The sequence below is a fragment of the Chiloscyllium plagiosum genome, chromosome 11, assembly GCF_004010195.1.
Source record: "Chiloscyllium plagiosum isolate BGI_BamShark_2017 chromosome 11, ASM401019v2, whole genome shotgun sequence".
NCBI classification, from domain to species: domain Eukaryota; kingdom Metazoa; phylum Chordata; class Chondrichthyes; order Orectolobiformes; family Hemiscylliidae; genus Chiloscyllium; species Chiloscyllium plagiosum.
The window spans coordinates 92604888-92632514 of NC_057720.1; the positions used below are offsets into that span (position 1 = coordinate 92604888).

General features: G+C 43.0%; 1 protein-coding gene across 4 annotated transcripts in view; it reads right to left on the reverse strand.

The window, feature by feature from the left end:
* The window catches only part of LOC122554671 (roquin-1-like), a 125271-nt gene that overhangs the window by 58578 nt on the left and 39066 nt on the right, over positions 1-27627 (reverse strand). For all 4 annotated transcript variants that reach the window (XM_043700038.1, XM_043700037.1, XM_043700040.1 and 1 more), the window contains exons 2-6: positions 13144-13470; positions 9896-10016; positions 5003-5242; positions 3767-3942; positions 1059-1259 (exon numbers count right to left, since the gene is read on the reverse strand). In XM_043700038.1, the coding sequence (XP_043555973.1) occupies positions 1059-1259; positions 3767-3942; positions 5003-5242; positions 9896-10016; positions 13144-13374 (969 nt within the window). In that variant the 5' untranslated portion in view covers positions 13375-13470. The remainder of the gene's footprint in view (positions 1-1058; positions 1260-3766; positions 3943-5002; positions 5243-9895; positions 10017-13143; positions 13471-27627) is intronic.

Genomic DNA, 27627 nt, shown 5'->3' on the forward strand with positions numbered 1-27627 from the left:
TCGAATTCAGCACCGCCTTCCTAACCTGAGATCTTCTTCCCGACCTCTCCGCCCCCACCCCAGTCTGATCTATCACCCTCATCTTGACCTCTTTCCACCTATCACATTTCCGACACCCCTCCCCCTAGTCCCTCCTTCCTACCTTTTATCTTAGCCTGCTGGACAAACTTTCCCCATTCCTGAAGAAGGGCTTATGCCCGAAACGTCGATTCTCCTGTTCCCTGGATGCTGCCTGACCTGCTGCGCTTTTCCAGCAACACATTTCCAGCTATTGTACAACTAACACAAAGATGTCTGTAATTATATGTACAATGGAACACCTGGGAATGTACTGGAAGTGCTATGAAATCGTGATAGAGCAGACAACATTAGATTCAGCCCAGCATTAATAGCAGGGGCTTTGCCCCACTCATTGGACTGTCATCACTGGCCCAGGACACTCAAACCCAGTCCATGGATCTTCACCAGCGGACTGGGGCTCGTGAGACTGGTGCCGTAGAATCCTAGATAGAGGTCCAAGTGCCACCATCACCAGTCCCCGACGAGTAGAAAGATAGTGATGTGCATTAGCTTGGATCTGTATAAGTAGTTTGAGCGAATAGATTCGCTCAGTAGTTTATATATGTACATATTTCTATTAATTAAAGCTAATAACTGATGCGCATTCAAGTGCATGTCACGTATTCATTTTGATCAGACCTTAAAGAACCCATTAGACACTTGCGGCCTAACAATATACATAGACTAAAGTGAATTTTATAGAGTTATATATATGCAGTCATACCTGCCCACCTTCAGGCCGGTTTTCTCGTCAACAGAGCTTCCGGGACTCTACTCCACATGCCACAAGCAACAAGAAAAGTCCTGCATTTGCAGGAACAGCCTTATGTACACCCTCCCCGATCACACACACTACCCATCCATTTAATCCCCTTTCTCACTCCATATACACTCTCCCCTATCACAGACTTTTCTTTCAGAGGGGATAGTTGCCTTAGCAGTTTGCTATGCATTTCCTTCAATTTTCTGGATAAAACAAAAAGCTTAAGCTGCCGTACCTTGTCAATAATGGACTGCATGTGAGATTTGTGTGACAGGTCTCCATAAAGGAGGGAAGACCACTGGTCAGGAGCAATGCGAAGGCCAGCTTCCATGGCGATCTGCACAATCTGAGTGTCATGCTCCCGCCGTAGTGCTTCATATGTCCGAAACTCCTCTTTCAGTTGCATCAGAGAGGAATCTTCATCTCGCTTTGTGACCTGCAACATAGACATGGGAACTAAGCAAGCATCAGATGCAGGCTCAGGAACTAAGTAACCATTAAACAGACTGAAATAAATCAATACCTAACTGTTGAACACAGTACCAGGAATAAATTAACAATAAAAAATAGACCAGAAATGGTGAGGAAATTTGTTTGGCTCTAACAAAATCATACAGCATATAGAGGTCAATTGTGCCCGTGCCTTTAGTAAAATCCCTCAATTAAACCAACTTCTCCCTCCGAATGGCCCCTACAATGTTTTCTTTTAATCTATTTGTCTAATTAATTCATGGAAGTTGATAAAGAATCTGCTTGGATTACCCTTTCAAGCAGAGCATTCTAGATCACAACACACTATGTAAAATAAATCCTCATCCTGCCTCTGGTCTTTTGCAAATTTTCGTTAATCCATGTCCCACTGGTCACCAGCTCTCTTGCCACTGGAAACTGTCTGTCTTTCTTTATATACACTGTGAATGCCTCATTTGAAACCGCAATTAATTTTTCCATGTACCTCCAACTGCCATGTACTTGGCCATTTCACCAGTCTTTTGGTACCCTCCTGTAGTCAGCCACTATCCTTCTCATTGTTTAATACACTAATTTACATTATGTAGTGGCAGGGATATGGTCGGACAATCCCAATCATTTGGCAGGAGCATTAGCAGTCAAATGTTAATCAGGCCACCGACCACAGAAGCATTACAATGAAGGGAGTAAGGCTGTTCTGCCCATCATGTCTGCATGATACCAAATAAAGATTTTACTAAAATGCTTTTCCCTCACCTTGTCTTTTTTCCCCCCAAATATTAGTCCAATTCCATTTTGAATGCTACTATTGAGCCCAAGGATAACATTAGAAGAATGACAATAGCTTGATTGAAGAGGTAGATATTAGACAGCATCTTAAAAAGGTGGAAAGGGGAAATAGATGCAGAGGCTTATTAATGAAGGAATTCCAGAACTTAGGGCGGGGTCACCACTGTTGGAGGGATAATAACGGAGGTCAAAACTGGAAGAGCACAGAGATCTCAGAGGGTTGGAAAGAAGTTTCAGACATATTTAGGGGTGAGGCTATGCATAGATTTGAAACAAGGATGAGAACTAAAACACAGATGATTACTTCAAAACATGCAGTGTTTCTGGAGCAGGATCAATATGGTCTAGTGAGGAAGATCCATGATAAATAAATGGGATTTCATAAGAGTTAGGATACAGGTAGAAGAGTTTTGATGAGCTCAAGTTAATGAAGGATAGAAGCCAGGAAGCTCTGCAGATATGCATGAAACACTGATTCCAAAGGTAATGAAATACATGATCTTTTCAGCAGCAGAAGGGTTGAGAGGAGGAGAGATGCGATGGAAGTGCAACTTGATGGTTTTAATGATGGACTGGATGCAAGGTCTGAAGCTCACCTTGTGAAACATAGGATCACAAGGTTGGCAACAGTGTGGACCATCACACATTGGTCTGGGGAGTAGAGGTAGTCAGGGTGACTAGGATCAAAGGCAAATGCTATGTTCTTCCCATTCTTAACTCAGAGGAAATTTCTACCCCACCAATATTGGACAAAAGACAAACAGGGTGATAAATCCAGGCTATTGAAGACATTGCGTGAGGATGGTGGCGAGTCACCTATGTACATGTTGGGTAGTGTTGTAGAAGAAGGACCTGGGGTTCAAGTGCATAATTCTTTAAGCTTGCATGACATGTAGACAGGATGGTTAAAAAGGCATTTGGCGCGCTTGCCTTCATTGGCTAGTCCACTGAGTATAGGAATTGGGAAGTCATATCGAGGCTGTCAGAACATTGATGAGGTCTCTTCAGGAATACTGTGTATAGTTCTGGTCGTCCAGTTATAGAAAGGATATTAAACCGGAGAGGGTCCAGAAGAGATTTATCAAGATGTTGCTGGATAGGGAAGGTTTGAGCTTTAAGAAAAAGCTGACTGGCTGGGACTTTTTCACCTGCAGGGTAGGAGGTTGAAGTTTATAAAGGGTATAGATAGAGTTAATGGTAATTGTCTTTTCCCTAGGATGGAGAATTTCAAGATGTGGGGGGGACATTTTTAAGGTGAGAGGAGAGAGGTTTAAAAAAGGCAGAAGAGGAAAATGTTTTTATACAGAGGGTGGCTCATGTGTGGAATGAACTTCCTGAGGAAGTGGGGGATATGGGTACAATTACAATATTTAAAAGACATTTGGATGTGTACATGAATAGGAATGGTTTGAAGTGAAGTGGGCCAGGACCACTCAGGTGGGACTAGTTCAGTTTGGCATTATGTTTGGCCTGAACTGGTTGGGCTAAAGCATCTGTTTCTGTGCTGCATGATTCTATGACTTTACGCGAGATGCAACATGAATGAGCCCAACGTCATCAGCAAACCTTTGAAACGATGTACTTCATAGTCAAGAATACAAATCAATTATGTAACTAGTTGTTGCCCTAAAATCAGTAACAGTAACCTTCAGTCTGTACATCCCACTCCAAACCAAAACCTACTTTGAAACAGGAGGCTCTGTACAGCAGCTGCACCACGTGTCCAATGCTGGTCTTTGAGGCTTGAGGAAATCGAGGCTCCAACCTCTGGACAACAAACAACACCAAGACCTTTCTAGAGAGTGCAGAGCCATCTTCCAGTGCAAGCAGGACCAGTTTGAGGGCTTCTTCCTGCATAGCTGGGAGCCAGAGAGGTCATTATTCAAAAAAACACTTGCAATCTGATTGACAACACCATTTTAGATTCAGTCCTGAACAAGTAGTTACACCTGTCCAACACTGTGCTCCAATTCCAGCCCAGTACCTTCCTATTTCCAGTCTGGTATGTCCTCTGGCTCCTCCCAACCCCAGATCAGAGCCACTCCTGCTCACCCCAATCCGAGACTGGACCGGGCCCCTGCTCCTCCCAATCCAGGTCCAATTATTTTAATTTGTTTTCTATTATGCAGTTTTTGACTCTGTCCAATTCCCATAATGCCTTCATTAGGATATTCAGATATAAAGAGTAAGATTTAACATAAATGAAACATTAATATGATACAGAGGAAGGGGAGAATAGTGCTTTCAAATAATAGTTCTAACTCTAATGTTCTTTCAGTTTTGAGAGGAAAGCATACAATTGCGACAGTTTTACTTTGTATCTAACCCAGTGCTGTCCCTGACATGAAAGAGATTGATGGGCAGAGTATTGACAGTGCTTCACTTTTTGTTTTGAAAGAGCACAATTAGCTTTATTTTCTACTTAGAAAAGTAGAGCTAGCTTTACTTTTAGTAAAATGGGTAAAGGAGGCTTTACTTTCAGTTCTTTTTTTTGATGGGGGGGGTGGGGTGGGCGGCTTTGAACCTCACCCCATGCTATCCCTGTCCTAAGTGAGAAATGGGGACTGTGTAGAGGAGCTTTACTCTATCTAACTCCATATGGTCTCTGTCCTGGGAATGTTTGATGGAAGACAGTGAAGCCTGACACTTTAAGAATGTAGATACAACTTTACTGTGTATCTGACCAAAATACAGAAGTAGAATTAGGTCATTCAGCCCTTTAATATTGAAATGGAAAGTTTACTCTATATCGAACCCTTGCCTTCGAACTGTTCCATTCCCCAGCACTCTACAGCATTAAATGTTGATCCAAAAATTGCAAAAGGAAAACATCTATTTGAAGAGAGTCTAAAATCCTGACAGGTTAACACATCTAAGGCGTATGAAATGTCAACTTGCTGAGCCATTCAGTAACCCTACCTGGTCCAAGAAACTGACAGCCCCTGGCTCGGACAGCTGCCCAGAGATTGGATGAGAGTTGCTGTGGGTTTTGATGCTGAAGGATGAGCTCAGTGACCGTACGCTCCCCCAGTGAACGAGCAGCTCTCATTGCCCGGATCCGACCTTCCTCTTCCACTAGCTGACAGTGGACCAGTGTAACCAGCTTCCTCTGCATGGGCCTGCTCAGCACGCTCTGTGCAGCACTGCTGAGCACCACACCTGCAATACAAAACAGCACAGCTCAGCAGTGAAGCATTATTGGCAGGGCCAGATCTGAGCAGCTGGCATAGACTGGAGCCAGGTCCACAGTTCCAACACTAAAATCACTGACCATCAGGGATACAGAGCTTAAAAATGTGTTGCTGGAAAAGCGCAGCAGGTCAGACAGCAAAGGAGAAGGAGAATCAACGTTTCGGGCATAAGCCCTTCTTCAGGGCTTATGCCCGAAACATCGATTCGCCTTCTCCTTTGATGCTGCCTGACCTGCTGCGCTTTTCCAGCAACACATTTTTAAACTCTGATCCCCAGCATCTGCAGTCCTCACTTTCATCAGGGATACAGCCAAACTTGAACAGGCCAAGGAAGACCATCTTCCATAGGCATAAGTCCAGCATCCTGTATTTCTATACTGTCCAATTTCTCAGCATTCTATTATGCTAGTGCCAAGCTTACAATTTGAGAGCACTTGAGAAAAGGGAGTCACATATACTGCAAGACCCGGCAGTCACTGACCACATCAGCTGTAAAAAGAAGAGTCTGCTCTCATGACATAATTTTTGACAAACTGTAGTTAAATTGAAATTACAAATGATACCAGCCAGCCAGTTACTGTGTAGGATTTCCCTTCTCAGTTTTGCCACCTTGTCATCACTTTGAGAGCTGGAATTCCTGCTCTGAACTGACCTCCCGAGGTTTCAGTTGGATTTAGTCTGCTTTTCATGCCCTTTGTCAATTCACTTCAGTAACAGTCCATGTCATTCCCAAGGCTACTCGGTGTTATGAAATAATGAGACTGTGGGTTTGTCTGAACAACAATCTGCATTTGTATCTCTAACATTGTAACATGTCCCAACGCACTATGAAAGTGGTAAATTTTAAAAGACATCTTAGGGAGATCAAATTAAAAGGGCATGAATTCTAGAACTGGGGGAAGGCCTAGCAACTCTGGGTACGCCAATGGTGGATTGAAAGGAGCAGGGGTTGGATAAGAGGTCAGAATTGGAATCCTGATATGGAGCATCAAGCATGGAAGGATTGAACAGCAACAGGATAAGGCATCGTGACTCATAGAACATGAGCCTGCTTAGTAAAAGGACAATCTTCAAATATATAGCTCAGATAACCAGGCGAAAGTGAGTACTGCAGACGCTGGAGATTAAAGTCAAGAGTGTGGTGCTTGAAAAGCACAGCAGGTCAGGCAGCATCCGAGGAGCAGGAAAATCGACGTTTTGGGCAAACGCCCTTCATCAGGAAGGGGGCCACATTTCCTGATGAAGGGCTTTTGCCCGAAATGTCAATTTTCCTGCTCCTCGGATGCTGCCTGACCAGCTGCGTTTTTCCAGCATAGCTCTGATAACCGGCAGACTTCTAATCTTTTATATATTTTCAGAAGCAGTAAAGGTTCTGTAAGAAGTGACCTTGCTGATCCTAATAGCACTGTGGCTGTAAGTACACCACACAGACTGCAGCAGCTCACAATGACATCTCACCAGCCACTCAGGTGTTGCACAACGCATGGTGGCCCAAACACTACCACCAACATCCCGTGAAATAATTGTTTAAACACATGACAATGAGAGGTGCCAAGAACCATCTCATGGGCCTGAAATTGGGCAGCCAGCTCCAGGCATCATCTTGCTGAATGGCTTGCTGAGTGGAAGGCACCACGGGCCAGTAGCTGCCTGAGAGTGCTGTGTTCCACACTGACAACACTTTGTGCTATGGGTTGAAGCAAAGGGGCACCGTAAAGCTGTAATGGCTATGGCACAGGGTCAAGGCCTAGGTTTCTTTGCCCACTCTAAATGTGGCAGAGTTTGTCTGGAGTCTTTCTCCTGCTATCCTGGGTACAGAGCAAGACTTGGGGTGGGGGATAATCAAGGGCTGGATACTTTCCAGGTGACTGGGAGCCTCCCATCAGACTGCAACAGAGACGATGCTAGCAAAGATCACAATGGGAGTGTGGCAGGAGCATCAGACAAGGTTCCAGGTTATGCTCTGTGAATCAGGTACCTAGATCACTCGGCACTTGTAAGCAAGCAGAGATAGATTGGACAACAGAATAAAGCCAGGGCAAACACATTTCTGCTGTTTTACTAATCATTGCTTTCTGCTGGCCTTTACAGAAGCCTTCCAATCAACATCTTTCTTCATTGACAATTATTCCCAATGGATTTTCCAGCTCAAGAAGTTACTCACCTTCAAATACGAAAGTTTGGGATGGCACAGGGACTCAGTGGTTAACACCGCTGCCTCACAACACCAGTGAGCTGGTTCGATTCCAGACTTGGGCGACTGTTTGCACATTCTCCCCATGCTTATGTGGGCTTCCTCCAGGTGCTCTGGTTTCCTCCCACAATCACAAAGATGTGTAGGTCTAACCAAACTAAAAATTGCCCTGCAGTATCCAGGGCTAATCCACCAAACCTGCATATCCATGTGGAGCTATGGGATGAAGGGTTGGGTCTTGGGGCGGGGGCGCTCTTTGGAGGGTCGGTACAAACTCAATGGGCCTAATGGCCTCTTCCACATTCTAGGGATTCTGAGTGTGCCAATAATTTGAACTGCAAATTCATTTGAAGCAGGTCAGTGTACAGGGCTCTAGTAGCACAGAATTTTAAAACGTTTAACTGGAGAAGATAATGTGGTGACCGCCCGCATCATGTCATGGATACAGGGTTAACAGCTAAATCTCAGTAAAGTAACACCCGAGGCCGAGCGGGAAGACACTTACAGTATGCAAAACACTTAACTGAAAACAGAAACTAATTTAATCAGCAACATAAGGAAAGGTATTGGGGAGAAGATCTTAACACAGCAGGCAGTGATTTCCCACATCTCTAGCATCAGACGGTCTCCCATAAAAGGCATGACTCACACTGAATTTCAGATGACAGAATAGGTTATTATTATTCCATTTTGTCAGACACATGGTATACTGTACACAGACTCCCAACTGCTACTTGCAGCCTAGCTCCTTATAAAGCAGCCAGTCATGACAGAATGATGTTTGATGCAAATTATTGTTCTACTAAATCACTAGGAATGGAACTTCACCCATCCCCATAATTAGATTTCAGTCTGTAACTCGCTCCCGGGTATGTTAGGTTATAATAAATCATTCAGACCCTTTATTATAATTTAGTCTGTAACATGCTCCAGGATATCTGTAATTCTATATATAAAACACCCAAACCCCTCGATTATATTCCATTCTGTAAATCACTCCCGGGTATCTGTTATATATAAACCACCCCAATGTTTTAGATTAGATTCCAATCGGAAACTCAATCCGAGAGATCTAATCCTATACATACACCATTCAAACATTTTTGATTAGATTTCAGCTGGTAACACATGCCCGCATATCAATTATTCCATATATCAAATATTTAAACCCGTTGGTTAGGTTCTCGACCTTCACTCCCGCCCACCCAGTCTTCCATCCATATGCCAAAACCTGGGGGCTCTTGTGGTATAAGTACTGTCCCCACCCCTGAAACAAGAGGCCCAGGTTAAAGCCCCACTTATTCCAGTGGTATGTAATAACAGCTTTATTAGAAAGCATCTACACCAAAACCTTTGATTAGATTCCAACCTGCAGCTCACTGGATCTGTTATTTTGCACATGAACCACTCGAACCTCTCAATTATTTTGCAGCCTGTAACTCACTCCCAAGTACAATTATTCTACATATAAACAACCCTGAAATCCTCAATCAGATTTCAGCCTGCAACTCACTCCTGAATATCTTAGCAGTCTGCATAAAAACCACGCCTGGAGGAAGAACGCCTCATCTTCCACCTCGGAACACTTCAACCCCAGGGCATCTATGTGGACTTCATCAGTTTCCTCATTTCCCCTCCCCTAACCTTACCCCAGTTCCAAACTTCCAGTTCAGCACCGTCCTTATGACCTGTCCTACCTGCCAATCTTCCTTTCCACCTATCCGTCCACCCCCACCTCACCCCCCAAATTTATCTCTCGACCCTGGAGGATCCTTGCCTCCATTCCTGAAGAAGGGCTTTTGCCTGAAATGTCGATTTTCCTGCTCCACAGATGCTGCCTGACCTGCTGTGCTTTTCCAGCACCACTCTAATCTAGACTCTGGTTTCTAGCATCTGCAGTCCTCACTTTTGCCTGCATAAAAACCACCCAAACTATTAGATTAGACAGTCTGTAACGCATGCCCAGGTATCTGTGATGCTTATATGTACCCTCCTCAAATCCATCAATTACATTCCAGCCTGTAACTCACTTCTGCAGATGTTATTCTATATATGTAAAACCCTTTGAGCCTCCAAGTAGATTTCAGTCTGTAACTCACTTCTGGGTATTGGTCATTCTATATATAAGCTCTTTAAATCCCTCAAAAGCAAAATATTGCCAAGTTGGACATTTTAAATAAAAGCAGAAAATGCTGCAGACGTTCAGCATCCGAGAGAGAAACAGCATTTTGAGTCCAGTTGGAGCTTTCTTCAGAACTGCCCAGTTGTCCAAAACCTTGGTTTAGATTCTAGCCTGTAACTCACTGAGGTACCTACTACTATACGTAAAGTGCCTGAAGCAAGTGTTTAAAATCAATACTCAATAAACCTCCCAAAAAATAAATCTGTGTCAGTGTACAGTAGGAATGTCTCAATAACTTCAAGTACCTCTGGTACTGCTGAGTGGTTTGAGGTACAGTGCCAATTCCTCCACACATTTCTTTGCCTCTTCATAGTGTTTGGTATTTTCTGCTCCTGTACACAAGGTGACAGACTGTGGCTCTGGAATCTGCACATAATTAGAATAATTTTACAAAATGTTGTTCACTGTATATAATTAATAGTGAAATGATAATATACTGTAATAAAATTTTAAATTAATGTAAGATATTATAGAGCTTTAGCAGCATTCACAAGAGGAGAACACAAGTTTATTGTAATACAGTAACAAATTAACACATTTCACTTGATTGAGGCTTCCACTTAAATTGTAATTTACAACAATAGCCTAAATGTATAGTGTCTTTCACGACTTCAAACACTCCCTTATACCCACTGAAGCACTTCAGAAGTGCAGTCACTGTTGCACTGTGTGAAACACTGTTGTCTTGAGATGGTTATATCCACAGTAAATAGGATAAGTACCCAAACACAGCACCGAGCTGCAGAATGCCCAGATAATGCGAGCCTAGTCTCTCCAGATACATACCAATGTGCCCCCAGGGAAAAGGTTCATTGTCTAAATATAAAAGGATAGAGTGAAATGAGGAAGTGTAGATGTGATTGCGTTAACTGGAGTTTGCACTTGTTTTGACACATTCAGTCATGACTCAATGGCCTGTGGAATCAACCCACAGGGGCACCCTGGCCTGAACGGAGGTGTGCAAGCTCTAGTACCAGAAAGAATCTGATTATGAGCCAAAATTTTAAGTACAGAATTGCAGAATCAGGCAGTATCCATTCCATTCAAAAACAAATACTCAGCAACAAAGACCTGTGGCTTACAAGGGAATATAAAAGGTTACCACAAGACTAAAGGTAACTTATAATATTTCAAAGAATTATCACAAGCAAAGGAGAGTTTTAGTATCAGAGGTGGTGACCAGAAAGTTCAAAAAAAGATAACAAAATAGGATGAATAAACTAGCTAGAAATCTAAAGTCAGGCTGGAAGAGCTTTCTCCAGTATATAAACAATAAAGCATCCCTTAAAGGCAGTGACGAGAGAAATCATTGTGGGGAATAAGCAAATGACAGACACATTAAACAAATACTTTGTGATTTCACAGCTGAAGCTGCTACAAATTACATACCAGAAACATAGGAAAACAAATGTACTTAAGGTAATTAGTATTTGCAAAGAAAATGTATTACAAAAGCTTAAGGAATAAGAGCTGAGGGCCTACTTCCCAGCACTGGCTACAACTTTCCAGAAGTCCTCGATTTTAAAACTGTTCCTGCACATTAGAAATTTGCAAATGCTACACTGGTTATTCAAGAAAGAAGGGAAGTGTGTAAACAGGGAGGCACCATGGCTCAGTGGTTAGCACTGCTGCCTCACAGCACCAGGGACATTAGTCAGAGGGAGGCGGGTGCTCTTCGGAGGGTTGGTATAGACTTGTTGGGCCGAAGGACCTGTTTCCACACTGTACTGAATCTAATCTAATCTACAAGTCAGTTTAACCTGTCATTAGGAAAACTCAATAATTCAGTATTATGAAATCTTAATGCACTAAAAGAGTCATAGTATAATCAGAGACAACACTGTTTTAACAAAGGGAAATCATATTTGACAAATTTGTCAAAGGGAGCACAGGATGCAGCAAAGCTGGATGTCAAAAAGCCTTTTGAGGAGGTGTATTGTTATTAAAAACTTCATACTGAAAGATGTTTTTGAATGCGAGTTTGAGACAGTGTGGTCAACTTGTGTACTGAGTTACATGCTCATAGCAGCCGAATGGTCTTAGCAAGTTCTGTGGTTTTCAGGATAATTAAAGATGAGAACTAATTGCAATGTTTAAGCTGATTAAGTTAGTCAACAGGGCAGACAGAAAGATACCATTTCCTCTGATTGCAGAGAGGGGTGGGTCTACAATAAAGGGTGCTAACTTAAAATTGAACCAAGCCATTCCAAGGGGACATTAAGAAATATTCTACAGACAAAGGCAACAATCTTCAAATCTCTCCTCAAAAAAGCTGTCATTACACAGGGACCAAGGAGAAATGTGATTGGCTAAGACTTTTGTTCGGTATGACTATCAAGGGTTACAGAACTAAGATTGGCAAATGGAATTCAGATACAGGACAGCCTGCAACAGAGTGAAAGAGACTAGAGGGGTTGAATGGCAGGTTGCAATGAAGGGGCCACGAGATAAAGTTAGCATGTGCTGGTTAATTAAAAAGTTTCTGTCTATAGTGCAGTAGGAACTGGAAAGATCGAGTTCCACAGAAACCAGCGAAGTGGTCACTGAACAGGCCGCATGAAGAGGAGAAAAGAATCTCGTACAGAGTGTTGCAATGACTCAGCAACTGCAACTCTGAAAACAACAACTCCTTCAGACAAACATGTGTCACAGGCACTGAAACGGAAACCCTTGCCAAACACTGCTGTGACACTACATGCAACAGGACCATTCACAGAACGTACAATCACCATCAAGTGGTTCAGGTTCAGGTTCAGTTTCACTCTCTCATCCACAGTGATCTTAGCTTGCAGTTTCCAGCTCAACTTAGCTTACTGACACCACAGGGCTACGATCTAGGGAGAGAGTAACTGACAACATCTTCTAATATAGGGAGAGAGATAGTTCATCAGATCTTTCCACAGCAATAGTCCTGTTCTTCATTAGGAAGAAGCACCAAGTGTGGTATCACACAAGGAGAGCAGAATACACTGACCACAGTCTAGCACACAGAGTACTTGTGTACTGACTAAAACTTTATATAGGAAACAAGTAAATGCTGTCCTTCTTGGATACTAGAAGCAGCTTTAATGGCAGTAAGACTGGAAGGAATAATGATGATTTTGGGGTGTGAAGACATTGCTTGCACCTTAGGAGGTGGGACTTGCTCAGATTTTCCTAGCACCTCCAGGAAATAAACAATACTCTCCCAGGCACAGTCGCATATAAAAATGGAGAAAAAAAATCATAGGGACAATAATACATTGAGGTTAAATTTTCATTCAACACTACTAATTCAAAGAGCTTTAGAGAAGTTTTAAAGAGGGCTGCTTATAGAATAAGGATCCATCTAATTCGTACATGACTGCAGTGCTACGTGTGCACTTCTGTATAAGACAGCAATGGCGGCAGCATGGACTACAAGGGTTAAGGCCATATATTGAAAAACTCCTACCACATTTGGCAAGTAAAGGCAGGAAAACATACTTGAAAAAGTAACTTAAGAAACTCTTACCTGGGCCCCCACCAGTTGTAACAGTGCAGAGTTCACAGGTAACATATCTATATCTGTGTTGATAGTGGTTTGGTCAAAAGGACAGGCTTTGCGATGAAGTTTGTTGAGACACATCTTGCAGACTGTGTGTCCACAGCCTAAGCTGATGGGCTTGCGTATGTTCTCATCGAATGTCTGGCAGCAGATTGGGCAGGAGAGGAAGTCTGTCCATTGTGGAGCCTGCACAGGCATTGTGGCGGTGAAAAATGGGGAGATTCCTATGGAATCAAACTGTCAGTAACAGGGTCGCGTTGACATTGTCTCAGAGCTCATTGTATAATACATCATCTGTAATCAAAAAGGTAAACAGGTCAAAGGTTAATCCAAAGTTGCTGGTGGAATCATTTGACAGTTCAAAAAGGGCACATCATTCACTCACCCAACTGAGCACTGCTGAAAGAAAGGTATGTCTGCCATTTTAACTAAGGACATGGGGCTTACTGCCCCGAATCTGTCTCAAGACATTGTATTTACACAGATTTCTAGAATGTCATGTTAAACCCAGCCACCTGTCTGGGCATTGATAACATTGTGTTTTCACATGCTGTCAGTCTCTCACTCATGCAGGTCAGCACAAGTAACATTGCCATACATTTCAGTGGGGAGCATTTTGGGAACACTAATCATAGTCATTAAGTTTTTAAGATCGATAAAGGTAAGACTGGTCCTCTGGTGGAAGTGCAAAATTGAGGGAAGGTTAATTACAGCATTATGAGACAGGAACTGGAGAAACCAGATTGGGGGCTGCAGTTTGATGGCAATCTGCATTTGATATGCAGGAATCTCTTAAAGAGCAGTTTGATCAGAGTTCAGAACCAACACATTCCTGTGAGGATGAAAGGTATGGGAGCCTTGGAAAACAAGGGGGATTGAAGGTTTAGTCAAAAAGGAGGAAGTATATTTAAGGTTTAGGAAACTTAAATCAAACAAAGCCATTGAGGAATGTAAAGGAAGCAGAAAAGGACAAAGGAGGGAATTTATGCATGGAGCCAGAGAAAGGGGGTGAGGTGCTCAATGGTTACATCACTGAGAAGGACAACAATTTCATAGAGATGTACAGCATAGGAACAGACCTTTCTGACTAACGTGTCAATGCCAACTAGACATCCTAAATTAATCTAGTCCCATTTACCAGCATTTGGCTCGTATCCCTTTAAACCCTTCCTGTTTATATACTCATCCAGGTGCCTTTTAAATGTTGTTATTGCACCAACCTTCACCAATTCCTCTGGCAGATCATTCCATCCACACATCACCCTCTGCGTGAAAACGCTACCGCTTAGTAAATCTTTCCAGTCTCACCTTCAACCTGTGCCCTCTAATTTTAGACTCACGCAGCCGGGGAAAAGATGCCATGTCTATTTACCCTATCCGTGCCCCTCATTATTTTATAAACCTCTATTAGGTGACGCTTAGCCTCCGATGCTCCAGGGATAACAGCCTATTCAAACTCTCTCTATAGCTCAAATCCTCCAACCCTAGCAGCATCCTTGTAAACCTTTTCTGAATCCTTCCAAGTTTCACAAAACTCTTCCAACAGGAGAGACACCAGAATTGCAAACACAACTCCAAGTGTCCTATCCAATGTCCTGGACAGCCGCATCACGACCTCCCAATTCCTACACTCAATACACTGAACAATAAAGCATACTAAATGTCTTTTCCACTATCCTGTCCAGCTGGAACTATGAACCTGCACTCCAAGGTCACTTTGTTCAGCAACACTCCCCAGTACGTTCCCATTAAGTGTATAAGTCCTACCATGATTTGCTTTTCCAAAACACAGCACCTTACATTTATCTAAATTGAACTCCATCTGCCATTCCTCAGCCCATTGGCCCATCTGATCAAGATCCCATTGTAATCTGAGATAATTGCACCTCCAATTTTGGTGTCATCTGCGAACTTACTAATCATTCCTCCTATGTTCACATCCAAATCATTTATATAAATGACAAAACCAGTGGACCCAGCACCGATCCTTGTGGCACACCACTGGTCACAGGCCTCCAGTCTGAAAAGCAATCCTCCACCACCACCCTATGTCTTCGACTTTCGAGCCAGTACTGTATCCAAATGGCTAAGTTCTGCCTGTATTCCATGAGATCTAATCTTGCTAACCGGTCTACCACGTGGAACCTTGTCAAACATCTTTACTGAAGTCCAGAAAGATCACGTCCACTGCTCTACCCTCACCAATCCCTTTTGGTACTGCTTCAAAAAACCTCAATCAAGTTAGTGAGATGCGATTTCCCAGGCACAAACTCATGTTGATTAATTCTAATCAGTCCTTGCCTTTCCAAATACATGTCTATCCTGTCCCTCAGGATTCCCTGCAACAACTTGCCCACCACCGATGTCAGGCTCACTGGTCTATACTTCCCAGCTTTTCCTTACCACCTTCCTTAAGTAGTGGCACTTTAGCCAACCTCCAGTCTTCAGGCACCTCACCTATGGTTATTGATGATAAAAATATATGGATGATATTAAGATCATGGAAGGGTATGTTGATATTCTACAGCACGTCAACATTAAGTTGGTGGCAGCGTTGGATATTTTGAAAAACATTAAAAGGTTGATAAGGCCCCAGGCCCTGAAGGGATCTACCCCAGGATACTGGAGGAGGCAAGGGAGGAGATTGTTGGGGCATGGACAAATGTTTGAAGCCTCCTTAGCCACTGGAGAGGTCCAGAAGACTGGAGAATAGCCAATGTTGCTCTTTTGTTTAAAAAGGGTAACCAGGATAATCCAGGAGATTATAGGCTGGTGAGTTTTACAGCAGTGGTAGGGAAATTATATAAGATACTTCAGGACAGGATTCACTCACACTTGGAAAAGACGACTTATTAGGGATAGTCAGCATGGCTTTGTGAGGGGAAGATCTTGTATCACCAACTTGATTCCACTTTTTGAGGAAATGACAAAGATGCTTGATGAGGTTAGGGCAGTGGATGCTGTCTACACGGGCTTTACAAAAATATTTGACAAAGTCTCTCATGGTGGACTGTACCAGAAGACGAAGTCATGGTAACTTGACAATTTGGGTACAAAATTGGCTTGGTAATAGGAGTCAGAGGGTAGCTGTGGAGGAGTATTTTTCTGACGAAGCCTGGGACTAGTTGTGGTCCACAAGGATCAGTGATGGGACTTCTGTTGTTTGATGTGTTATGTAGATGAAAATGTAGGTGGTCTAATTAGCAAGTTTGCAGAGGACAAGAATTGGCGCATTTGTGGACAGTGAGGAAGGTTATCAAAGGATACAGCAGGGTACATCAGTTGGAAAGATGGGTAATGAAAGAGCAGATGGAGTTTAGTCCAGACATGTGTGAAGTGGTGAGGTCAACTGCAACAGAAAAGTATACAGCAAGTGGCAGGACCCTTAGGAGCATTGATTTACAGAGGGATCTTGGGGTCCAAGTCCATAGCTCCCAGAAAGTAAATATGGTGGTAAAGGTGGTGTTATGGCACATTGGTCATCATCAGTTGGGGCACCAAGTGTAAAAGCTGTCAAGTCATAGTGCAACTGTATTAAAAAAACAATTTTAGCTAGGCCACATTTGGGAGTAGTGTATGCAGTTCCTATCCCCACACTAGAGAATGCGTAGATTTTGGAGAGGGTGTAAAAGAGGTTTAACTAGATTGGAGGATTTAGATAAACTTAGATTGTTTTCACTAGAGTATCGCAGGCTGAGGGAAGTATATAAAATTCTGAGAGGTGGATAATCAAAATCTCTTCCCTGGGTGGAAATATCAAATACTATGGGGCATAGATTTAAGGAAAGTGGGGAGAAACTTACGGGATAATTTTTTTTAAACACAGAGAGGCAAGGGCCAAGAACATACTGGGGACATGGTAGAAGCAGAGTTGGGACTCAGCAAAGTTTGAGAGACATTTAGACAAAACCATGAACACGTAGAGAACAGAGGGATATGGACCATGTACAAGCAGATGAGATTCATTAAGAATAGCATCATGGTGGGAGAAAGTGAGGACTACAAATGCTGGAGATCAGAGTCGAAGAGTTAGATACTGGAAAAGCACAGTCAAATCAGGCAGCATCTGAGGAGCAGGATAGTCGACATTTTGAGCATAAGCCTTTCCTGATGAAGAGCTTATGCACAAAACATTGACTCTCCTGCTCCTCGGATGCTGCCTGGCCAGCATCATGGTGGGCTGAAGGGCCTGTTCCTTTGCTACACAGTTTTATGTTTCCTATATAAAATCTGCATTCTCATGGCATACTTCACAATCTCAGAAATTGCCAACATTTTTGATAGCCAATGAACTGCCTTTGTAAGCAATTGGTAAATTGACAAGCAGCAATGAGATTAAGACCAGAGCACCTGAAAGACATCAAGCCTGAATGTGTAACGATCCCTCAGCAGAATATCTGCCTAGATTACTATTTCAAGTCTCTGTACCGGGATTTGAACTGCTTATTCAGATGACAGAGTATTACTCATCCAGTCAAGGCTTAACAGTAATTTTGGAACCTGGAATCTAGAACGGGAATGGCAGGATGGAACCGTTCCTTAGTTAGCTCAGAGTGGGTGGCACAGTGGTTAGCACTGCTGCCTCACAGCGCCAGAGACCCGGGTTCAATTCCCGCCTCAGGCGACTGACTGAATGGAGTTTGCACGTTCTCCCCGTGTCTGCGTGGGTTTCCTCCCTGTGCTCCGGTTTCCTCCCACAGTCCAAAGATGTGCAGGTCAGGTGAATTGACCATGCTAAATTGCCCGTAGTGTTAGGTAAGGGTAAATGTAGGGGTATGGGTGGGTTGTGCTTCGGCGGGGCGGTGTGGACTTGTTGGGCCGAAGGGCCTGTTTCCACACTAAGTAATCTAATCTAATAACTGGTGAGAAAATTAAATTGCCATCTTGTTGCCATGGAAGACAAGCCTAAAGTTGGGTAACATGTTTGAGGATCAACAACCAGAAGGCACAGATTTAAAAATGTTCTGCAGAAGAAGCAAAAGTGAAGTGAAAAGAAGCCTGTCTCACAAAGTAATGCACTGCCTAGAAGTGAGGTGAAGGCAAGCTCAATTGAGACTTTGAAGAGGCATTAGATGATTATTTCAATAGAAACTATGTTACAGGGTTATGAGAGAAAAGCAGGAAATTGGTACAAAGTCAAAATGCTCAGAAAGCCAGTGCAGACTCAATGGGCTGAATGGCTTCCTTCTGCACCATAACAATTTGGAGGGTTGAACAGCTCACAGAATAGAATAAACACACACCTAGTCCATACTTCATTTTCACAATCTCAATACATTTCCAACTCCTTTCTGTCAAAGTTAACTTCCCTTTAAAAGCATTCAGACTCAACTTCGAAAGCATCCACTGGGCAAATATCTATCTTCTGAATTCCCTTTTGGATTTATTGGTGATGATCTTACAAATATAGTATAAAAATAAAAACAGAACACGCTGGAAACTGGGGTGATGTTTCCAGTGAACAGCTTTTTTATTTGTCGTTTCTATTTTTTATTTTGTGTTAACTTGAACGGTCCTCGTTTTGGTTAACTCATGAAGAGCTGCCTACTCCATTCTCCAGCATATGTGGAGCTTCAGCATCATAGGGTAGATCTTACCCCAGCAACATGTGAAGGTGGGGACAGAGCTCACAAAATAAAGCAAAGGCCTTGCCACACTCTCCCAATCTGGCTCCCACCTTATGCTGCATGGGGAAGGCATTAAGCAACCCAGCTTCCCTCTTCCCAATTCATGGCCAGTTGAAGGGTTCTTTATCTCCACTGCAGAGGATATACAGCAGGGGAATGTAAAGGCAGATTAGGAGATACCTCCTTTGTGGGGGGAGTGGGGAGGAGATCATGTGCCCACTGAAGATGAATATACTACCAAGATGTTACTCTCCCTCAACCCAATGACCTCCCTCTCAACCCCAGTTGCCAATGACCCTCCTAGATGGAGTTCATAGAATCAGAGTCCCTACAGTGTGGAAGCAGGCCATTCAGCCCACTGAGTTCACACTGAGCCTTCGAAGAGAGTCTCACCCAGACTCACCAACTCTAGCCCCGTAACCCTGCGCTTCCCCAGAGCTAAGGACACTATGGGCAATCTTTGGACTGTGGTAGGAAACTGGAGCATGCAGAGGAAACCTACGCAGACACAGGGGGAATGTGCAAACACTCACACAGACAGACAGTCACCCAAGGGTAGGATTGAACCCAGGTTCCTGGTGCTGTGAGGCAGTCATGCTAGCCACTAAGCCACCATTCCTCCTTGTCCTGAAACAATTAAAGATGCTCCAAGCGTAATATTGACACAAGACACTTGGGTTTCAGGTGGGAAGGTCAAAGACCAACCTTTTGACTAGAAATGGAACTATGCAGCCAGTAAAATCCAGTCTTTTATCTAACCCATGTTGTACTTTAAGTGCAGAGTGCTGTTCTCCCAGTGCTAACTTAATTCCTTCCCCTTAGAGAAAACTGAATGAAAAAAATTCTCTCCCTACTGTAACTGCAGCACAACCCCAAGTAACAATTCCAATCAGTTCAACAAAACAAAACCCAGGAAGTGTCCACACACTATGGGAACCCACCTCAGAGCCAGAACTGCCTAGGGAACTTCCAAAAATGGTTAGACACAGTTAAATGACATCCAGTAGCACTTGCTGAATGCCTTTTCTGTTATGGAAGAAACAGGAGAATAGGAATTTTACCAAACAGCGCAACATGTTTGAGAAGTCGACTATCCCAAAGGGGTATAAAAGGCACAAAAAACAAATTGCTGGAAAAACTCAATAGGCCTGGCTGCATCAATGTAGAGAGAACAAAATTAACGTTGCAGTCCAATGACCCTTCTTCAGTACCAACTTTCCTACAGAAAAGTTTTCCAGTTTACAAGATATTCTAATAGTGCATTTTCATTTCAGCATGAATTGCAAATAATGAAACTTAGCAGAATGGAGCTGCCTCTACTTTCACATTAGTTGAGTAGCTTCTCATATACCAAGAAATACTTTTTAAAAAGTATTGAGCATCTGCAGTTACAACGTGCCACTGCAGTGTTTCTCCTGACCCTGTTTACTCCCTATTCTGTCTGCCTCTCACTTGATCCATTTGCCCCCTCCTGCATGTTGCTTTCCTCTCTCAACTCTCTTCTGTTCTCTGCCCATCGACTGACAGCCACACAATACTTCCTTCTGCTGAATCCCTTGCTGTTTCCCAGTCACTCCGTCTCTTCAGGAGAGGAGGGCAGTGAGCACTATGTCCCGCAGCGAGGGTCAGCGTCACTGGGAGAGGAGGCTTTATATAGAACTTCCTCCAATGAGGGTCAGCACCTTTGGGGGATGCAAGGGAAAAGCCAGAAAAATAAAAGGATAACATCCACTTGAATATGAATGACCATAATTAGGCTGTGATTTGCTCACATTTTTGTGCTGTTGTACGTTGCTCATTAGTAGCAAGGACCCTGCCCACCATACAAAGCACTGAAGTGACGCTAACGTTGATCTGTGGATACCTAAATAAAACCATTGAAGCAGCTTTTCTGTTTGACAGTGAGGTATCCTGAAGGGGTTTTACAAATAACAGGTTTTTGTTTGGAATGGTATATTAATAAACCCATCCCAAAAGTTTCTTTGGCAGGGGACTGACTATAAGGAAGCCACCAAGCATATGGCACTTAAGAAATCTCCCTTGTTAATTTTGTCATAAACTAGGTGGCGTTCTGCTCTTTACCAGTTCAAGATAGGAGTGAAGATGACAAATCAATAGAAGTCTTGACCGAATGTCTGTTTGGGGTTTGCACATTCTACCCATGCCTACGTACGTTTCCTCTGGGTGTTCCAGTTTCCTCCCACAGTGCAAATTGTGCAGATTAGTTGAATTGGCCATTACAACTTGCCCATAGTGTCCAGGGATGTGCAGTCTAGGTGGGTCAGCCTCGAAAATTACAGGGTTACAGGGATGGGATGGCTTTGGGTGAGATGCTCTTCAGAGGGTTGGTGTGGACACAAGCAGAATGGCTTGCTTCCACACTGTAGGGCTTCTATGATTCTCAGGTGCTGATTCAGCCTGTGTCCATGTGCAGCATGGCCTAGGTAACCTCAAATCTCAAGATTGTGTGGTCCAAATATTATACACAGTGAAAGTGCCAGGCAACTCGCTGTTGCAGGCAAGAGAGAATCTAGCCAGTTTTCTTTGATGTTGCATGCCGTTACAGTCACTGAATTCCCCACTACCAGTATCCTCATAAGTTATCATCGACCAGAATCTCAACTGGATTGTCCACTTAAAATATTGTGGCTACAAGAACAGGCCTGAAGCTTGGAATTGTACAGCAAACAACTCCTTTTTGTCCACCATCTCTGTGGCATAAGAGAGGGCTGTAATGGAACACATTGACTTGCCTACATGAATGCGACTCACCAACATCCAAGAACACTCAAGAAGCTCCATAAAGCAGCCTCTTGATGACCAACTTCAACATGCACTCCTTTCACCATGGAGGCACAGTGGCAGCAGTGTGTGCCATCTATGATATGCACCACAACAACTTCCCAAGGCTCTTTTTGTACAGCATCCTCCAATTAGTAAACTCTACAACTAGAAGGTCAAGACACTGTAGGACAGTGGTGAGCACTGTTGCATGATTTTTAACTTTGTACACTCCAGTCCAACACTGGCGTCTCCAAATCGTGTTCAGGGATGGTTAGGTTAGGTGCATTAGTCAGGGGTAAATGTAGAGCAGTAGGGGAAGGGGGTGGGTTACTCTTCAGAGTGTCAGTGTGGACTTGTTGGGCTGAATGGCCTGTTTCCACACTGTAGGAATTCTATGATGCTCTGAAATGGTGAGGATACAAGTGGTATAAGTAAAACAATCAAACTAAGTGCTAGTCAGAAAAATAAAAGGATAACATCCACTTGAACATGAATGACCATAATTAGGCTGTGTAGGGTAGGGCTGACCAGGAGCATTCCATTTGAATGTCAACTGCCTTTCAAGAATGAGGAAAATTCTCACAAAAAAAATTCTACTGACCTTTGTGCAACAGGGTGGATCCCAGCACAGTGCAAATATGACCAGGATCAGTCTGCGGCACAGAGAGCCTTGATATTTTAAACTGTCAAGACAAGGTATTAAAACTTTGTGGAAATGCCTGACCATACACTGCTGCCTTGAAACTAGATGCAACAGAGTCAGGAAGAAGTGCGGATATCAGTGGAGTGATGCAAATTTGAGACTAGAGAGACCTGGTCTCCTTGGCACACAAACGGCCACTAAAATGGTCAACAACCATTGAGGAAGGAAGAGAACAGTCTGCATTTACAAGTTGTTTCATGCACATCTTAGGGGTCAACTAAACTAAAGCATCCATATCCTGGGAGATTACAATGTGACTGAGCTCATAATAGGCAACAGGAACAATTCATAAAACCAAAGCCATGGAGCAACCAGAAAATGAAATTTGACTTAAATTGTCTCTTTTTTTTCTCATAATATGTGATTGAATGGCACTGGTTTGGGGCAACGTATGCACATTTTATTGCACGTTGTATGTATTTTCATGCATATAAGTAATAAATAATTTATATTACATAATTTGCAAAAAATTAGAAACTAATTCTTATGTGTATATATATATATATGCAAGGTTCCGCGTTCATCATCCCACTGTAGTCATGTACCAGGTAACAATTACAATATTCACTAGTCACACAGAACTGTATACTTGAAGCTCCAGCACATTAAGTCTAATGCATGATTTCTTTCTAGGAGCTGGAAGACACAACGTCCATGACCTTTTGGCTCAAAACGTGTGGTTACCATTTAGCCACACTGACAATAATGATTTCCTCAACTTATTTCCAGAGCAAGTCAACAGAGTGATGTCTCCATTCCCTGGAGGAAATTTGAGATATCAGCACTCAGACAGGTGAAACTTGAATAGTTTTATTCACAAAGTACAGAAGAACAACTGGTTGATCCACATACCAAACATGGCATATTCATTCCTTAATCCTGACGCAAGAATGATACCACTCAAATAAGAAAGCTAGATCACAAGACCTTGTGAATCAAAGGGATATTGTGCCAGTATGTAAACCAGGTCACTTATCAATGTCTGCAGAGTGGAGGTGACTCATACCCCAACTTGCACAAAGTCCCATTCTCACACTGCCTCAATTTTTAAATTATCCTCGTTTTCTAATGCCTCCTTGGCCTCAATCCTTCTCTCTGTAGTTCTCTCCTCCTCTTGTCATGCAGCTCTCCAACATCTCTGCTTTCTTCTAATACTGTTCTCATGTTTTTTTAAAAATCACAACACCAGGTTATAGTCCAACAGATTTAATTGAAAGCACTAGCTTTTGGAGCACCGCTCCTGCATCAGGTCGTTGTCTCATGCTTTTTGATTTTTACTGTTCCACCATTCATGGCCATTCCTTCAGCTGTCCAAGTCCTACATTCTGAAACTCCCACCTTAAAAGCTCTTTATTGTTTCATTTCTGACTAAGGAAACTATTTAAAATCTATTCGTTTTGCTCAATCCTTAAGGGCATACTTGCTGAGGGAGTACAATGCAGTTTCAGTAGATTATTCTCTGGGATGGCATGATTTGTCTAATGGGGAAAGATTGAGGAAGCTGGGGCTGTATTCTTCAGAGTTTCAAAGAATGATGGGGAACTCAAAACGGTACAAAATTCTTGCAGGGCATGAGAGGGCATGTTTCCTCTGACTGGGCACTCCAGAACCAGGGGACAATCTCAGAATAACAGGCAAGCTATTTCGGACTGAGATGGGGTGGAATTTTTTTCACACGGAGGGTAGGGATTTATGGGAATTCTCCATCTCAGAGAGCTTAAGTCACTGAGTATATCCAAGAAGAAAAACAAAACCAATAAATTTCTAGTGTCTAATGACATTGAAGAATATGGAGATAATGTGAGGAAAATGGCATTAAGGAGATGATCTAGAATGGAGGGAAGACTCGATGGGTAGAATGGCCTGCTTTGGTCCTTATGTTCCTAACTTTGAACAAATATTTGGTCACCAGTCCTAATGTTCTGATGTCAAAATTTATTTCACTATATTCAAGGCACTGTTTAAATACCAGTTCTTATCGTTCCTTTTTTTCCCCTTTCACTAACTCTAGACATCACAGTGACAGAACATGTTTCAATGGAGGCCAGTTAACTGCTAATTGATATCTTAAAATGGCAGCAATGCCCTAGATTACTCTTTCTCATCTTGGTGGAAGTGTCCCAGTATTAAATAGGGTCATACTGCAGTGCTTCAAGAATAAATCAATGCAAGTGACAGTACAGCACTAGAACTAGGACACACATAGTTCAGCAACTCTCAGCATTATGACTCAGACTGTGGAAAAGGACCCAGAACCTTGGACGTAGTGTTCCTGCTGGACAGATCCCTTGACTTCTCTCACCTTTCTCTCAGACCTTTCTAGCTCACAATGAGGAAGGTATGGTGGATGATTTTAGATGAAAGACCACTACAACTCAGGAAGACTTCATCGGTTTTTCCAAGAAAGTTTTATTTTCTCAGCAGCTCCAGGGGTCAGTCAGATTTTAACAAAAAAAAAGCTAGACACTCAGGTATAGAATGTAATGACGCGTTTATATAGTATCGTTAAAAGATTTTCAATTTCCTATCCTTATAGAACATAGAAGAATACAGTGCAGTACAGGCCCTTCGGCCATCGATGTTGCGCCGATCCAAGCCCACCTAACCTACACTAGCCCACTATCCTCCATATGCGTATAGAATGTAATGACGCGTTTATATAGTATCGTTAAAAGATTTTCAATTTCCTATCCTTATAGTCAAGTCCTTCCATGTTCTTGCCTCCCAATCTTGATCATCTCCTGCAGTTATACAACTCGAGAGCTTTGGGCTCTTCCAAGGCTGGCTGCTTGCACTTTTCTGATATTTCCTCCTTTGATAAGGGTAGGCTCTTGTTTGAGATCCAGAGATCTATACCAGAGAGTGAACTGAATGTACCTTTTGTGGCCATCTCTACGCTGGCAGCCTGATTTTTGCTGGCTCAGTACTAAGCTCTGGGTTGTACTCTCCAAAAGCCTGTCTTCATTGAAGATGCTTTGATAAAACTCTGCTTCACTTACACAACTGCTACAGTCCAATGCATTGGATTGTTTTAGCTGTACTAAAGGAGCTATGAGATGCAAGTTGTTGTAGTTAAAGTAGCAAAACTCACCAAGATACTTGAGTAAATAAAGTCTGACATGGAATCACAAAGACATTAGGACATGAAACCAGAACTTGGTCAAACGGTGGATTTTAAGGAGCAAGGTGAAAGACAGAACTGGAGGGAGAAAATGTGAAAGTGAACAAGAGTCTACAGTGTTCTCGAATCATAGAACACTATAGACTCTGTAGAATATAATATTTTATTATATTCTTTCATGGGATATGGGCATTGCTGCCAAGGTGAACATTTGTGGCCTTGATGGGGTGGTGGTGAGCTGCCTTCTTGAACCAGTGTAGTCTATTTGTTATGGATGCTCCCAAAGTACTGTTATGAAGGGAGTTCCAGGATATGATCCAGTGATAGTAAAGGATCGATTACATAGTTTATTTAGGGCAGCGTGGTGGTCAATGGTTAGCACTACTGCCTCACAGCACCAGGGACCTGGGTTTGATTCCACCCTCAGGCGACTGTGTGGGGTTTGCACATTCTTCCTGTGTCTGCGGAGGTTTCCTTCCACAGTCCAAAGATGGATTGGCCTTGTTAAATTGCCATAGTATTCAGGGATGTGTAGGTTAGGTGCATTGGCCACGGGAAATGCAGGCTTACATGGATAAAGGGGGTTTCTGGGTGGAGTGCTCTTTGGGGTTCAGTGTGGACTTGTTGGGCCGGATGGCCTGTTTCCACGCTGTAGGGATTCTCTGATCCTATGAACTCAGAATGGTGTGGGGTTTGGAGGGGAATATCTCCTTGCATCAGCTACATGCATCCTTGGTAGTAAAATGTCACCAATCTCAAAGATGCTGTCAAAAGGAGGTTTGGTGAGTTGCTACAGCTCATCTTATAAAGGGTACACTGTTGCAAATGTGTGTCATGTGGTGGAAGGAGAGAATTTAGAAGATGATGGATGGAGTGCCAAACAAATGGGCTTCTGTGTCCTGGATGGTGCTAATGTTCTTGAACATTTTTGGAACTGCACTGACCCAGGCAAATGGTGACTATTCCATCCTGACTTGTGCCTTGTAGATGGTGGACAGACATCAGGCAGACAAATGGTGAGTTACTCACCACAGAATTCCCAGCCTCTAATCTACTCTTGTAGCCACTGTATTTTTTTTTTTGAGGCTGGTCCAGTTGAGTATCTGGTCTATGGCTTAGCCTAATCCCTGAATAATTACTGCAGTGATGCCAAACTGAGATTACTGATTCCCAAGAACAACAACCATGTTCCTCTGTGCTAACACTTAGAGCACAAAAGTGGTGGAAATTGTCAACAATGGTGCTAGCGAGTAGCACTTACAAAAGGAATAATCTACTCACTGACACTTATTTCAGGTTCCACCAGGGCCACTCAGCTACTATCTTCATTATAACCATGGTTTAAACATGGGTAAAAGAACTAAGCTCCAGAGATGGACTAAACGCAGCTGCCCTTGAGACCAAGGTAGCATTTGACTTAGTGTCAAATGTTACCACTCTGTGGGTTGGAGTCACTGTTGCACAGAGGTAGATGCTTGTTTGTTGGAGATCAGTTATCTCAGCCCCAGGACACTACAGGAGTTTCTCAGGATACTGTCCTAGGCCTAACCATCTTCAGCTACTTCAACGACATTTCCTCTGTCACAAGGTCAGAAGTGCACAAATGTTCAACACAACTCATGACTCCTCAGCTACTAAAGCAGGCCACAGAGCTGGACAAGTGGCAATTAATATCAGCCCATACAAGAACAAGGCAAAGGCCTGCAACAAGACAGAATCTAACCATCATCCTTTGACATTACCATTGCTGAATTCCCTGCCCCAATATCAACGTCCTGGGAGGTTAACACTGATAAGAAACTGAACTGGGCCAGTTTAATCATAACTATGGAATGAGAACAGGTCGGAGGCTTTCTGCAGTAATCAATCCAGCCCATCTTCCTCAGTGCCATCTACAAGGCACAAATCAGTCAAGTGAGAGATTACCTACCATTTGCCTAGTTGGGTCCAGCTCCAACAACATAAGAATCTCAACACCATACAAGATAAAAAATCTTGCTTGATTGGGACAACCAACTCCCATTCCTAGATGTGATGGTACAGAGAACACCAAACGGAGAATTCACCACAAAGGTACACAGGAAAGCCACACACCCAGACCAAGTCCTGAACTACGAAAGCAACCACCCCAATACACACAAACGAAGTTGCATCAAGACACTATTCAAAAGGGCCACAACACATTGCAGCACACCAGAACTACAAAAAGAGGAAGA